Source organism: Lygodium microphyllum, chromosome 7 (genome assembly GCF_053477565.2).
Source record: "Lygodium microphyllum isolate KBCC chromosome 7, Lygodium_microphyllum_v1.1.10, whole genome shotgun sequence".
NCBI lineage: Eukaryota > Viridiplantae > Streptophyta > Polypodiopsida > Schizaeales > Lygodiaceae > Lygodium > Lygodium microphyllum.
The window spans coordinates 103,042,390-103,058,337 of NC_141141.1; the positions used below are offsets into that span (position 1 = coordinate 103,042,390).

General features: G+C 41.2%; 1 protein-coding gene across 1 annotated transcript; it reads right to left on the reverse strand.

Annotated features, from left to right (window-relative positions):
• Positions 1-416: 416 nt before the first annotated feature.
• On the reverse strand, positions 417-1,269 carry LOC148033781 (protein RALF-like 34). Its single transcript, XM_087682355.1, has one exon. It carries the CDS (start codon positions 1,003-1,005, stop codon positions 634-636), a length of 372 nt encoding a protein of 123 aa, XP_087538481.1. The 5' UTR covers positions 1,006-1,269; the 3' UTR covers positions 417-633.
• Positions 1,270-15,948: the final 14,679 nt, after the last annotated feature.

The window sequence follows — 15,948 nt, forward strand, 5'->3', positions numbered from 1 at the left end:
CCTACGTTCGACATAACTTTAACACGTGCACGGTCGCTGAAGTCTTAGCCTCATGGATTCAACTAAGTTAGGATACACTTCCAGTTGCTGTGATTTTATTGTCAAGGATTATACATGTAGATTCCTGAGGCACTGATCCTCCTCCATGCATATCATGCAGCTGCAGCAATCTTGAAAAGTGAATTAGCATCCCACATATCCCATTGTTGAGCTGAAGGAGGCTCTACCACAAAGCTTAATCACAAAACCTTCGAAAAATCCCTCATAATACCCCAGAACCACTGCTGAACCAGAGGAAGACAGTGTGCCAACATACACTATGACAGTTACACTGCAACATAGATTAATACAGGGGGCAAATGTCTGCCATGAGAATAATAATGCAAGATAGACAAGATAAATGGTGGTGGATGCAATGGTGCAAGATTCTGCAACATCTGCCATGAATTAGAATACAAGAAGACAGATAAATACTTAATGCAACTGTGTGCCAACTGGTAGAAAGATTCTAGGCAAAATCCCATTTAGAAGAGATGCAAGATCCTTCCACCATACACAACAAATAGGGCAGGGTAGGAACAGTTTGTCTCACTGGTACAGTAGTGGCTGCAGTGGTGCCAGCAGAGGTGCGGCTCAAGAGTCATCGCGGGCGCAGCGAGTGATCGTGGAGCATCCGCGCCGGTACGAGTTCACAGGCCCGGTGGCCTCCCTGCAGTTGGGCAAATAGTAGGACCTCCCAGACATGGGGGGGCACAGGGTCCTGTCTGCAGTCAGAGCTCCATAGCTAATGTACCCTGAACCTGCCAGCAGCACAAGCCTTCTGTTCACTGCACCCCCCTCCTCCTCCATAATCATCCCCATCTCTTCCTCCTCCATGGTCGTGCTGCCTGTAGCAAAAACTGATCCTGCCTCTCCACTGGACAGGGACACAGCCAAGGCCAGAATGACCACCATGGCTGCAGCACACAAGCCTGGGATAGTACAGTGCAGAGATGATGAAGCCATGGAAGAAGCTTCAGTTCCTTACTCGGAGCACAGCTTCTTCCTGCTGTAGTATGTGTTACTGAGAGGTAGCCCTAGTCCACTCCTCTCAGCAGTCCTGCTCTTCTGGTAGAGTGGCTTCCATGAGCTATTACTCGGGAATCAGGAGCTGGTGATGGCTCTATATGTATGATGGTGCATTGGGGTAAGAAGGTACTGCAAGCCGTGGGTATTTATGGAGCGGCATTCAATAGTCTCACATGGCCTGTCCTGACACACTCGAGCAGTGGCGCCACTGCAGTCTGCTGCTGCTCCTACCACCCAACCTTTTCTTCAATGTCGTGTTAACGCCCCGCAGCATGCCAGCAGGCTGTGCTGAAGTAGTAAAGTTATCAGAGGTAGAATAGACGTTTTCTCGACCAATCAATACGTGCCCAAATGGCTGGTTTTATTTGCCAAAGGCCAGTGAGTTCACTAAAAACATTTCTAGTAGCAAACTTAAAAAAATCGGTGCTCACTAAAAACACTTATTGGTAGCAAACTTGAAAAACCTTCAAGTCAACAATGTTTGTGTGATTTTTGAATCCACTCGTTGCACAAATGTGCCGAACTACTAAGGGCGGCTACACATAGGGCTAAACCCCATGCCCGCCCGTAAAATAGTATGTGCAGTTCTTTAGACACTAAAACGATGCCTTCACAACACCAAAAGTGCCATGTCTTAGTGGTTATTAAAGATCAACCTCAACCCCATTGGCGAGGTCTCAAACCCTATCAGGCGGCACAATGAAATTTTTTATTAATAAAGGTCTTGTCGTCTAGTTAGTGGGCATGGAAAAAATTCTGAGCGGGGGAGATCTCCCGCCCAGAAGTGTCCATCGACCGAAAAAAGCAGAGCAAATCAAATCACTACACATCAACCAATGGACACTCAATTTTTTTTGGAAACTAGGTGTCCACGGCTCTGTGTAACCAGCCTAAGACACATGCAGCTAACTATTCAACAAAGCCTAAGGTGTTTTCAGGGGGAGGAGAGTGTTGTATTTGTTTTGTGATGGTATGGTGGAGTTGTTGCTTTACACACACATGCACACACACACACACGCACACACACACACACACACATACACACAAAGTTTGTTCTGCAATAGAGAGAATCGCTTGTGTGAACAAACTTTGTGTGTGTGTGTGTGTGTGTGTGTGTGTTTGTCTCTTGCTCTCCCTCTCCCTCTCCCTCTCCCTCTCCCTCTCCCTCTCCCTCTCCCTCTCCCTCTCTCTCTCTCTCTCTCTCTCTCTCTCTCTCTCTCTCTCAATGATTTCATCATATAAAAATTCATGTAAGCAATTCAGATCTATATTCATATTGCGTTAACTTTTGGCAAGTGTGCTACTCCACAACGGAGAGAGACAAGGTTACCTAAAGATTTGACCACAACTAACCAATTGATCTATGACTATATTTTCTCAACAAAATAAAATGCATTTGTGTTAAGAGCTAGCATACTTTTTGCTTTGCTAGTCACACTATGGAGACCACTAGAAAAGTTCTTTTGCTTCCAAATATGAGGTGCAAGTTCTCTTTTGCAAGCATGGGTTGGTGTATAAATATTTTTACATTTGGATCCATTCCAAACACTCAAATGTACGCATAGTATAAGTGCTTGCATGCCAAATACGCTCTCCCTTTCATTACATGATCCATGAAATCCCAACAATCACATGTTGGGTTCTTTGCAATGTGCATATCATAACACTCTTGCAGGACACTCGAGTTACGTGTCTCTAGTTTGAAAAGCTCATGTTTCAAGGGCTTTACCACAATGTGGCCCTTCACAATTGTATCTAGAGTCAATGTGAATCTATCATTTTTCATGTAGCTTGTGAAACACCAATTTGATATCTATGTGATCCCTCATTAGTGTCTATTTGTTGTACTACCTTTTATTAAACAAACCCTTCACTCTCCTACTACATGTGGATTTCTTCTACAATCAAATGTATGCCTCGTGCCACTGGCCATACTTGTAGAACTCTAGGTAGTGTGCAATAAATGAAAGAACAAATGTTCCATGTATGGTATGCACTATCATTGCAGAACCACATGAACCGGTGCCACATTCCCATGTTGATTGCTAGCTTCTCCTCTTAAGTTGGATTGCTCCATGATGCCCCAAAACGAAGGTATAGGCACCCCATGCGTCATATTTTTGATTGGTTTCTTGTATTTTCCTTACCTAGCTCCCAACTAGCCCTGACATTGCACATGCCTACAAGCTGGAATCCTTCTTATAGCCCAAATAGTGTCATGAAGGTCTATCTCCACCACCAGTTTCTTTGAAGATTTTGGAGACCTTGCCCTTGATTGGTTGGAAGGCAAAGGGCCCTCAAAGTTTAGTTTTCTTTTCAGTTACATATTCAGGCATATGAGATGTGTTTACTTCCTTCTTTGACCCCACTTTTCGATCAACCTTTTGTTTCCTTGCTATAATTATATTGTCACCTTTAAAATCGTTTTGCTAATGCATTTTAGTTGCCACTTCCTCCACCATCCTTACTATTGCTCTTGGTGTAGAGCCAATCCCTTATTATAGTCGGCTTAAATGCTTCTCTACATTGGGTCTTGCACCATGGAACTTTTGTTTAATGAATGTATCCCATTTTGTGCTCTATAGTAGAGCATTGGCCAAATCACTAAGACATGCATTGTACAAGTTGATAATCTAGCATTGGCTATGCTAGTTTCATGGTTAGAATATGAGCAATGTCCTCTACCACTTGTGCCAACATGAGAGTGTATGGACAATGAGAAAACAATTTCACCACATATCACACTACCTACTCTTATGGATTAGTTGTACCCCAAAAACATGTCATCTCCAATGTGGATATATGATATGCCACCAACTAAGCCAACAATCCATTGCCAAATATATTGCAATCTGTGAGTTTTCCTAACAAGCCAGAATGAATTGGTATTGTATAGTTGCATCATGTTTTTGGATGCACACCTCCACATGTGGCACAAATGCTTGTGCTCAATCCCTTCCTTGCATTATGTTTTGTGGATGCACACCTCCACATGTGGCACAAATGCTTGTGCTTGATCTCTTCCTTGCATTATGTTGTCTAGTAGATCACCATTGGGATTGCCCTCCAATTGGCATGCCTTATTTGCCATGAACCCTCAAAAATTAGTGCTTGGGTGGCCACACTTCTTTGTCGCGTCATTCAACTTTGACCAGAATAAGACTTGTGCATATGTATCCTCTTCCTTCATCTCGCATATTTCCACACTCATCAACTCTTGCATACTACAAAAACATAATCCCAAATTGAAGTTTGAGGAGCACTATGTTTGTTACATTCATGTTGTGATGGAAAAATAGGATAAGAGAAAGTACATTGGGTCATACACATATGCTACCATGGTGGTCCAATCATTAATACAATGTGCATGATCAAAGTATATCCAATTATTGCATAAGCCCATGGTGCCATTCCTTTGCATAGGATTTACCAAGTCAACCCCCTGACATTGGCCCTATCGTTGACATTTTGAATATACAGCACCTACTATCATTGTCAATGGCTTGCTAAGGAAATTGGCTACTATGAAAAAATATGTATGCATAATGTTGCTTTAAATTCAAAATAAAAGATTCCATCCCTTGATCTCTCTCTATGCATGCTGCACGAACTATATATTTGAAACTATAGGCATAGAATACTGAACATCATGTAGTAGGCTTTCTTTTGCTATTTTATAGTACGACTTTATTCCTCGAATGGAATAATATGTTGCCTATTCTTCTGATGAGTGGTTGGAGTTCTTCATGTTGGGGTAAAAGACCTCTGGGCCTGCCCGTGTACACTGTGACCGCCCATTCTTTATTCATATATAATATGATAGTGCAATAAGGCTGTCAGTTCAGTTGGACAGCACCTACATTGTGTGTGCTCTTCTCTCCCACATCTTCCTCTTCTCCTTCTCCGCTGCCATTGCATCCCCTTCAATTGGTATCAGAGATTTGGATCAGAGCGTGGAGCTTGGCCCGGCATTATTTCAGCCCGAATTGAAGACCTAGAGCTTGGAGCTTCAATGCCAGCCATGGCTTCTTCCCCCCGATGCAAGATTTCATCTCCCGCTTCTCCCCGACCCACATAGGCTCTTTGCAGGTGTTCCTTGGCTTCATTGGGCACCTTGTATGCCCCCATTTTTCCCCCTTATCTTCAGCATAACATGCATACCCCACAGTAGTAGCTCACGTTTTTTTGCACATGTTTCAAAATTTGGCTCAAAAATCCTATTTTTTCTCATATCTCAGGCATCCGGAACCCGATTTAGGCAAGATAAGAGTCTAACTTGGGGTTTTGGCAAGCTTCGAACGCAATGGTAATGTCAAATTTGCCAAATTTTGATCACAAAATTTTCTGTAATAGATCTGAGTTGATTTACAGCAAAAAAAATGCTATGCTCTTAGCTTATGTGATGCTTCCAAGGCTTGGTATTTGATGTCAAAATACTTTGGGGATGTTTGCCCAATGTTTTGAGATGCTTTGGGACTTGGTTTGAGCTTCCATAGCTTGATTTATGTAAGCATTTACTACTGTACATTGTTTGGGCAGCAAAGTTTTATCAAGGATGGCTTATGCATAATGCTCTTTGTTGACATTCGGGTGTCATGTTGGATGTATTGATGCTTGGTCATCATGGTTTATGCCCGGATATGCTATTTGAGAGCTATTGAGCCTTGATTTGGATGTAGACACTTCATTGTTAGTTGGGATTTATGCTACCTTGGTTGACAGGTTATTTTACCTCCAGTTTGGCTATGCTTATGGTCTACGGGTGCTCCCGATTACTCGGGATGATATGCTGATGTATTTTGATGATGCCATTTTGATGTTTATGCTCCTGCAAAGAGTAGAGCTCAATTCTTGGTTCATTGTCATTTTCTTTGCAGATGGCATTTCACTTAATAAGGTTTATGCCCCGTGCTACCCATTATGGGACCGATGTTTGATGTGGATGCTTTTGGGTTCAGCTCCAGTATGGCAGATGTTTGGGCTTGAATCGACTTGCATTTGAGAATTTTGTGGAGTAGTTTGCATTTGGTTGGCTTATCACTTGTGTAGCTTGGATGCTATTTGGCCCTTAAAGCCCCGATTATGGATCATGGATTTACTTGGGTGCAGTTACATGTTTGAGCAGTGCTTGCTCTATTGTCTTAGTAGTTGGTTATTGAGATTTCATTGCTCATTGATGCTTGGTTCTTTGCGGGTTACTCCTTGATCACTAGACTTCTTGACAATGTTTGGGTTTAGCATTTATGGCTTTGTTGCTTCTGTGTTGCCTAGCTTCTATGCTAGTTGGGTTGCTTTTGCCCATACAGATCAGAGAGCAGTTGCTCTTGATGCTTACCCGGCTATGCACTTTGTCTATTGTCATGTACTTTACAGATCCACTTATTTGGTTGTTGTTGTTGTACAGATACTTGGGCTTCTCTTGGAGCTTGACCATTGCAGGATCTTATGCCACTTACCGGTCTTGCATTGACTTGGATGCTACTATGTGGTTTGATGTATTGCAGAGTCATGTTTGCCATTATGGTTATGGGCTGATTTCATGGCTGAATACCACAGGCTCTTTTGACAGATGTCTCGGCCTTTACACTATTGTGGTTGGTTATGCCATGCACTTAGCTACGAGTCTTTTTTATGTGAGAGCTTCTGCATCCTTAGTTGATGCTTTTGTGCTCCCTCTCTAGTGAGGATGGAAGAGTACTTGTAGCAGCATGCTTCTACCACTTGTGCTTCTACTGACAGTTGTCTTGATGAGCAGGTTCCCTATGTTGGGACAACCCTCGACTCCTTGAGCCCCGTGGATGCTATGGATAGCCCTATTCATGATGACTTGGATTCCTTGTCATCTTCTGCAGGTTCTTCTACTTCAGATGTTGTTTGCTTCCATTGTGGGAAGCTTGGGCATGTTCAAAGAAAATGCTTTAGATGGATTAGAGAGCAGCAGAGATAGAGACCGAACTCGACATGAGCAGAGAATCAAAGATACAACAGATGCAGTAGGTGTTACCACTCTTACTAGTGGTGGGGTACATGCAGTTACCCATGATGATGCAGTTGAGCATGTACTCCTATCATCTTGTTTTCCTATAGCTTACTTGCTCAGTGATCATGCCTATGCGTTTGATTGGCTTTTGGACTCTATGGCATCTTGTCATGTTACCCCTCATAGAGCATGGTTCTCTTCTTACACAGAGGTTGCCGGATGTATTGATTTGGGCCTTGAGAAGTCTTATGCTATTGTTGGTACAAGGGATATATACCTAGCTTTGCCTAATGGGACTTCTCTTATACTCAGGGATGTTTTACATGTTCCCATGCTCAGTAAGAGCTTGATTTCTGTCAGTCAGCTGCATAATGTAGGATATACCATTCCTCTTTAGGATAGGTCATGGAAGATCTGTCATGGTTGCTTGGTTTTGGCCAGAGGTTCTAAAGTTGGTTCTCATTACCTAGTGCATGTCTCTCATGTGGGAGATTCTATGGTTATAGTTATCCGAATATCACATGCATTGTTATGGCATTATCGCCTAGGCCATATGCACCACAGAGAGATGGAGATCTTGTCTCGTTTTTAGACTCATTGTTGACTCCTATGTCACTTACAGATCTTGATGCTTGCCCTGATTGTACTCTTGGTCCTTGCAGAGCCCCGATGGCTTATGGCAATTGTACAAGGCATGCTCCTCTAGATCTTGTCCATTGTGTAGTATATGGACCTATGCCTTCCCAGTCACTTGGTGGAGCATCATACTTTTTTGACCTTTGTTGATCATGCTACCCACCGTGTTTGGGCTTTTCCCTTGGTGTAGATTGAGGATGCTGCAGTTATGCTTGATAGGTTTATGGATTCTGCTGGTAGCAGGCCTAGGTGCTTGCAGATGGATTATGAGAGTCATGCTCTCTCTCCCAGCTTTTGGACCTCTTATCAGTAGTATGGCATTGATTTCTTGTGCCCACGGTATTATGGGATTGCTCATGCCATGTGCCTAACCTTACAGGCAAAGGTTGCTTCTATGCTTACCACAGCTGGGTTGTCTTATGGCTTTTGGGTTGAGGCCCTTATGATGGCAGTCTATTTGGTTAACAGGATGCCGTGCTTGACCTTGGATGGTATTACACCCCATGAGGCATGGAGTGGCATGCAGCCCTCCTATGATTACTTGAGGATGTTTGGCTGAGGCATCTGTACGTATGCTATATGAGCCTATGTCACGTAGATGTATCCTCCTTGGTTATGGAGATGGTGACTTTAAGGCCTACAAATTATGGGATTTGGATGCTCAGTAGGTCATACACAGCTGTCATGCTGTCTTCTATGAGACGTAGACACCTCTCAGGCCTCTTGATGAGCATTCAGTACGCTTTATGGCTGATTTTACAACAGTTATAGTGCCATTACAGCAAACAGTTTATGCTAAAAATGAGGCACTTTTTGGCCCAAATGACATAGCTATGCATAACAGTTAGGGTCAGGATGGTGGTTGGTTGCTAGACCCCTTGCAGGTTCATGAGAGCCATTTTCTTGTAGTTTTGTAGGCTGGGCAGCCAGCCATATGTTAGTCTTCCACTTCGTTGAGGCCACATGTAGTCTTGAGACCCCATTGGACGAGTGGTCGGGATGTTGGCTCTCATTCAGAGTGATTGACTCTGGAGAGTTTGACTGCTCTCTGCTGTCTTGTATGCGCTATGGTTATGCTATGCGCGACTCTGATGCTTTACAGCTTTGCACTGATGAGTTGTGCTTGCTTCATGAGAAGCATTCTTGGATTGCTCCGTTGTATGGAGCTACATGATCGCTTATCTCCTGGATGTCATGGACTCGGGGATGCTTGGCTCTTCTTCTGCAGAGGTTCCCGACACTTCTTGCACAGCTCACTTTCCAATTGGGCGTTGGGTGAGATGTCATGATTCCTTACACTGTCTTGTCTTTTTTTTTCTTTTTTTTCACTCCCCAGTCACATTGGCCTTTTAGTGGGAGGTTGTTGGGGTAAAAGGCAGCCTTTGGGCCTGCCCGTGTACACTCACGGGGGGTTCACTCATAGTAAAGAAGACATGTCATCTGTGTGCAAGGACTTCTAAAAAAAACCCTATTTATGAATCTTGTAAGACTAATATGTCCCCCTATTTAAGCTTATACGATATATACATGTATGACTTTTTATGTATCCCCTTTCTTAAATGTAAGTCTTCATAGAACATATACTAACTTTCTTTTTAAAAGTTGGAATTATCCTAAGCAATTAAAAGTATCAAAATGGTCATATCACAAAGTGATTTATATAGTGGCACTTGGATACCATCGAAGTATGTGTCACAATGTTTTTGAGTGCTCGTGCCCCCTTACCATATGAGGAGAGAGAGTAGGGGAATTGGACCCCTTTATATTTAAAGTGATTACACCAAGCGGACACCAAGCTCTCTTTGGAAGAAGGGGAGTTGAAACTCTCTACCAAAACCATGGGAGAGTGCCAACTCCCCCTCTCCCACACTATGATTAATTCAATAACCCTACTATGTGAGGGTTTAGGGCTTTAACCTTACTTGTCAAGGTCTCTTGTATGCCATGGAGAAACCAATCTATGGAGAGATGTGATCAAATGCATCCCCCCCTTCTTTTTTCCTTCTATCCCCTCCTTAAATTTAAGTTCAATTTAGGAAATTAAGAGGGTTCTTCCTCTAATGTATACACTTAAGTGTCCCCTTCCAAAAACCCCCCTCCCTTACACTCACGTGATACCATACAACATCTATAGTGAACCTCCCCCCCCCCCCCCCCCCCCCCCCCCCCCCCCCCGAGTATACACTGTGACCACCCATTCTTTATTCATATATAATATGATAGTGCAATAAGGCTGTCAGTTTAGTTGGATAGCACCTACATTGTGTGTGCTCTTCTCTCCCGCATCTTCCTCTTCTCCTTCTCCATTGCCATTCCTGCCCATGTACATTGTGACCATCCATTCTTTATTCGTATATAATATGATAGTGCAATAAGATTGTCAGTTCAGTTGGACAGAACCTATGTGCTCTTCTTTCCTGCATCTTCCTCTTCTCCTTCTCTACTACCATTGCACCCCCTTCACTTCAAGCATTGTTGAGAGTTGTGTCAAACATGGGAATGCCTTGCTTGCGAACCAAGGCACTTGTCACTAATCTTCTAGCCATAGTTATTTGTAAGTGTTGAGGCCCAACTACACTAAAGTTTCTCACCATTTCCTTTATGATTTTTTGAACCTATTTTATATTTGCTCTATAGGTGCCTCTGTACACCTCATGTTTATGTGTGCCTTGATGGATGAATAATCTTGACATTGTGCTTGCTGACATAAGATAATACACTATACACTCACATTTGGAGAGCAAAATGAAGGGATGCTTGCAATAGAAGCATCCAAGGATTTCGAGACCATTAGCTAACATTTTGGCAACCGATATGTTGGTATCTTCCTTACATGGTATGAGTTGGGAGTTAATTCATAGTATATACTCATAACAGGGCACGAAAGGTGAGACTTGCTGACCCATTGTGCTTTTAAAGATGAAGATGAAGATGAAGACCCACTGTGCTTTTAAAGATCTTGCAGATGAAGAGCCTTATATCTGTCCATGCCACATGGTTTAGTGATCTAGAAATTGAGTGGCCAATGTAATTTCTATTTGCACACTCTAGTTTCTTGACACATTTGCTTTGGCGAACTATACCAAGGAATGCTATCATGTTGATATGGGCATTGTATAGAAATGACCATCATACTTTTGCTCCATACCCTCCATAGGATGCATGTTTTCCATTACCAGTGGAAGCTCATATGCCACTTGCCATCATAAAACTAGGATTTCCTTTCACTTTGTGTAGAGAGGACTCGTATTCTGAAGCAATTGATATAAGACTTGGTGTCGCCCTCCTAAATACATTATGTACTCAACAACACTTGTAATATGGGATGTTAGTGCTATCCCCTCCTCTTCCACATCAAGTGTGGCTAGAATGGTCTTATTTTTGGGCATGTCTAGGGCTTGTGAGCCTTCCCCATTGATTGTTGTTTGCCTTGTATTGCAAGGCCTCTTAGTGAGGTCTATTGTAGGGGAAGGTTACAATGTAGGCACGTATCCTTTGTTCAACAAGATAGTCTTGTGAGATGAAGGTGTCCATCTACATTTGACATGTTAACTCAGGTTACAAAGGCATGGGTGCAAGCACATAGAAAGTTAGCACCCATTTCCATATGGTGCAAGGCACCATTGATTGCTCTTGCCCATGTCATGTGGAAGGTAATTCTTCAAGATTACTTTAGGATTCATTTAATAGCAAGGTCTTTTTCCTCAATGCAATAACATTGTCATAAATTACCAAGTGCAAGATAAGTATGATATGGTTGTGTGACTGATCGAACAAAAACAGATGTAACTCTCTGACTCTAAATTTAGGTAAAAAAAGTGGAGTGAGGTATACTATAGTGTTAATGAAAAGACCCTTAACAAAACTTGATATTTGTTGAGAGTTGTAGACTCAAGTCTTGGAGAGAAGTGGTACTAGTAAGTTGCTACATCTCACCATTTGCCAGTCATCTATATTCAAACCACATTGATCCAATGTAATAGTGTTCTTTATCATTGCAAAATGGTCTCATGCTTGGAGTGGGGCTCCAAGATTGGGAATGTTCTAAATGAGGAGAAAGTATATACATTGGTGTCCTCGAAGCTAAATTAGTTAGATCGCATAAGATATTAAAGGCCATGGAGAGTTATGATAGGAAAATTTGATCATTGATGGGCATGCTTGAATGTAGATTATTTTATTTGATTTATATTAATGTCATCATATGCTAGATACATTATTGTTAAACGACATGACTGATTTTGAGCATATGAAAATACACCTTTTAAATTTTGGGTTAGAGAAGAGACTTTTTGGGCTATGTTATAAGATGACAGAAAGAGACTACTCTCGAGGTGGGAGAACTATTATAACATTTGAGTAGATAGTGATTTCTTCTTCTAGTACACACAAGAGATAAAGGGAAAACATAGAGAATATATGTTTCACATCATCTTCCATGATTTCAAACTAGATGAACATATAGAGGCAACATGGAGGCTTTTCTATATGCATATCATGTTATCCTTCTTTAATAGCATGTTTGTGATGCTATCTTGCCATTGTATTATATATATATATATATATATATATATATATATATATATATATATATATATATATATATATATATATATATATATATATATATATAAAATAGTGATTTTTTTAGACATGTTTGCATACAGGCAATTGGAGAGGAGAGCTATACAAACTTTGCTAGGAGAAAGCGAGGAGTGGGTGCACTTGGAGGAGGAGTAGTATATGTATGAGGATTACTAGATTGAGTAGCAATGGGATAATGAGGTGTACCGGAGATACTCTATCTTCCTCCACTACCTAGAAGGTGAATTCCCCTCCAATGAGAAAGTTTTATACAAAAAATACTCGAAGAAAAAACAAACGCAAAAGACACAAGGATCTAGAGTCATAGCAAGTAAAATGATATGGATTCTTTGGATTATATTGCACTTTGTTATCTCCTAATAAAGAGACTATAGTTGATCCATAGGAAAGTGATACCAGTAGTGCAGTGCTTGAGAAAGAAAAATAGAAGAGCAAGCAGGTACTTTCTATTGTCCAAGAAAGGCCAAGTGAAGAATAGCCCTCGTCAATTAATTGATTTGGTTTCTTCACATCCCATTGGTTTGTTATTTTACAGTATTGTAGTCGAGATATCTCATGTATTCCTGTAGTGGAAATATGTCACCAAACATGACTTATAACCATGTTTTTATAGGCCTTGTGATTGAGGCTACTATAAAGCAAATCAAAATTCCACCGGTCCAAGGAACAACATATGTGTATAACAAATGTATGAAGATAGTTGCAAATTGCAAGTTTGCCATCTACTACATATTCATCCAAATTGTTCCAAGGTTTCTATATTATTCCATATTGAGATATGTTTTCAACAAATTTGTAGTATTAATGACAATGATTTGTATTGTGTAGAGGGTGAAATAACTCAAGGGCATGAATCTACAATGACAAAGAACATGGCATACATACATATAGGTAAAGAAACATGACTCATGAAATTTACATGCTATGTTCAAATGATGTGAAAACTTTCGAATCTAACACCAAAGGATGTGGCAACTACACATATAAAGAAACAAATGTGAATTGTGGTTGTATTTTACAGAGGAGGAAACAATTCAAGATTATGAACCTACAATGATAAAGGATGTACAAGATATGCACACAAGTAAACAAATGTGCCTCACGAATATTATGTGTGGTAATGTTCAGAAAGGGAAATATATAGCTACTAGTAAGGTCTATTTGTAGAGGGCCATACTAATAGTCATGTGGAAGCCCCCTCGCAAGGTATTTTCTTCCCCACCTCCACGATGGCAAAGGTGGAGTGGCATATTATTCTCTACAACCCGTTTGAGAGAGAAAATGGTTTATAAAGTGATTAGCCAAGTGAGGCATTCTCCTAATTGGTAGAGGCATTGGAGGAGGTCAACCAACATAAAATGATTGAGGTTTATGAAGAAACCATAAACATTGTATATGAGATCATGGTGGTTTGTCTCCCTAGTGATAGTGCCGTGCATGGATGGGGGACTGACTGCCATCATGGAACTCTAATACTAAGACAGAGTCAGTTGATGCCATGCATCTGACTAATCGAATGCTCAAGGATATATAGATGTTACTTTTCATTGCCACATCACACTCCATGGTGGAGCTCATTCAGCAGGTTGTGGAGGATGAGCGTCAATGAATAGAGTTAGGGTAGATTGAAGTTGATCATAATGAGATGTCTGTTTGTGTCGTTGTGTTGAGAGACAGAGAGAAGGGTTGGAGCAACAGAGAGAAGCAGTGTGCTCTCATCTCATTTCCTTCATTATTCCATAACACATAACTGCAGTGAATACAACACACTAAAGGTATTACAGACCATTCACACACAACCTAAAGTCACTGACTTATTTAATATCCCGCACTTGTGCTGATACAATCGGACATATGACATGTGATAGAGTGTCGGTCACACACATACTAAAGATAAAAGAGCTTGAAGTCTTAACACTCCCCCTCAAGCTCAAGACAGCCTTTGCACACCAAGTAGCTATCAAAAAACACTGAACTTATCTTTACCCAAAGACTTGGTAAAGATATCTGCAACCTATTCATCAATCTTCACATGCATAAGATCTACTTTCCTTGCAAGAAGCATCTCTATGATAAAATGGTAGTGTACCTCAATGTGTTTAGTCCTAGCATGACAAACTGGATTTGTTTCTAGTAGTACACTAACGAGATTGTCACATAACAAGGTCACTAGAGCATCCACATATATATCCAAATTAGCCATAAGCTTGAGCAGCCATGCAATCTCACATGCTGCCAATGCAACACCCATGTACTCTACCTTAGTGCTAGATAATGCAACCGTAGGTTGCTTCTTGCTGCTCCAACTAATCATTACACTTTCAAATCCAAAGGCATAACCACTTGTAGATCTACGGTCATATAAGCATCCTACCCAATCTACATCCGTGTATCCAACTAGTGTCAAGGACTTAGCTTTCACATAAAACAACCCATAATCTATAGCGGACTTTACATATCTCATAATCTGCCTAACAACATCCAAATGTGGCTTTTTGGGCTTCTACAGCATGAATTGACTTATGAGCCCAACAACATAACTTAAGTCAGGCCTGGTGATGGTCAAGTAGATCAGACTTCCAACCATCTACATGTACATAGTCACATCATCAATTTAAGCTCCAGTGCTAATGTCCAACTTGACATTCTGATCAAGAGGTGTATCCAGTGGTTTACATTTAGCCATGCCATATTTCTTTAGCATTTCCATGGCATAGTGTTTCTCCATTAGCAATAAACCATTTTCAACCTTGATCACCTCAATACCCAAGAAATACTTCGGTTCACTTAAGTCTTTCATATTATACTCAGATTTCAACATCCACATAACATACTGTATCTCCAAGTTATCATCACCTATGATTATCAAATCATCAACATAGATAACTAGCACTATCACTTTTTCATAAACAGACTATGATCAGCCCTACCACCAATAGTGAATCCCAAACTTTGCAAGTAATTACTGATCCTTGCATGCGGGCTCTCGGAGCCTACTTTAGCCCATACAATGCTTTTTTCAGCTTGCATACATAATGCTGAAAATCAGGGTGTACATACCCTTCAGGCTAATCTATATAAACATCCTCTGTTAAATCACCATTGAGAAACACATTCTTAACATCCATCTACTACAACTTCTAGCCTTTAACAGCAGCCAACGCGATCATTGTTCGTATGGTTGCCATCTTGGCACAACATGGCTGAATGTTTCCTCATAGTCTAACCCATACTGCTGAGCGTATCCTTTAGCGACCAACTTGGATTTGTACCTCTCTACACTACCATCTGACTTGCATTTAATCTTGTAGACCCATTTGCAGCCAATGGTCTTCTTTTCTTTTGGCAATGGTACAAGATCCCATGTTCTATTTACAGCCAACGTAGATATTTCCTCATCCATAGTTGTGCACCAATTTTTATCCATCACTGCTTCAGCATATGTAGCAGGTTCTTTGACCTCCGTCACTTTTGTCATGTAAGCATAATGCTTTGCAGAGTAACCATCGTAAGTCAACCTATCCATAGGGTACCTGACTCTCTGCGAGCATCTAAGCTATGGTGCACTACTTGATTCCCCTCTCTCATGAGGCAGAATATACCTATTTTGCCTAGTGTCAAGTGTATACATAGTCAGAATACCAAGCTCACTGTCTAGA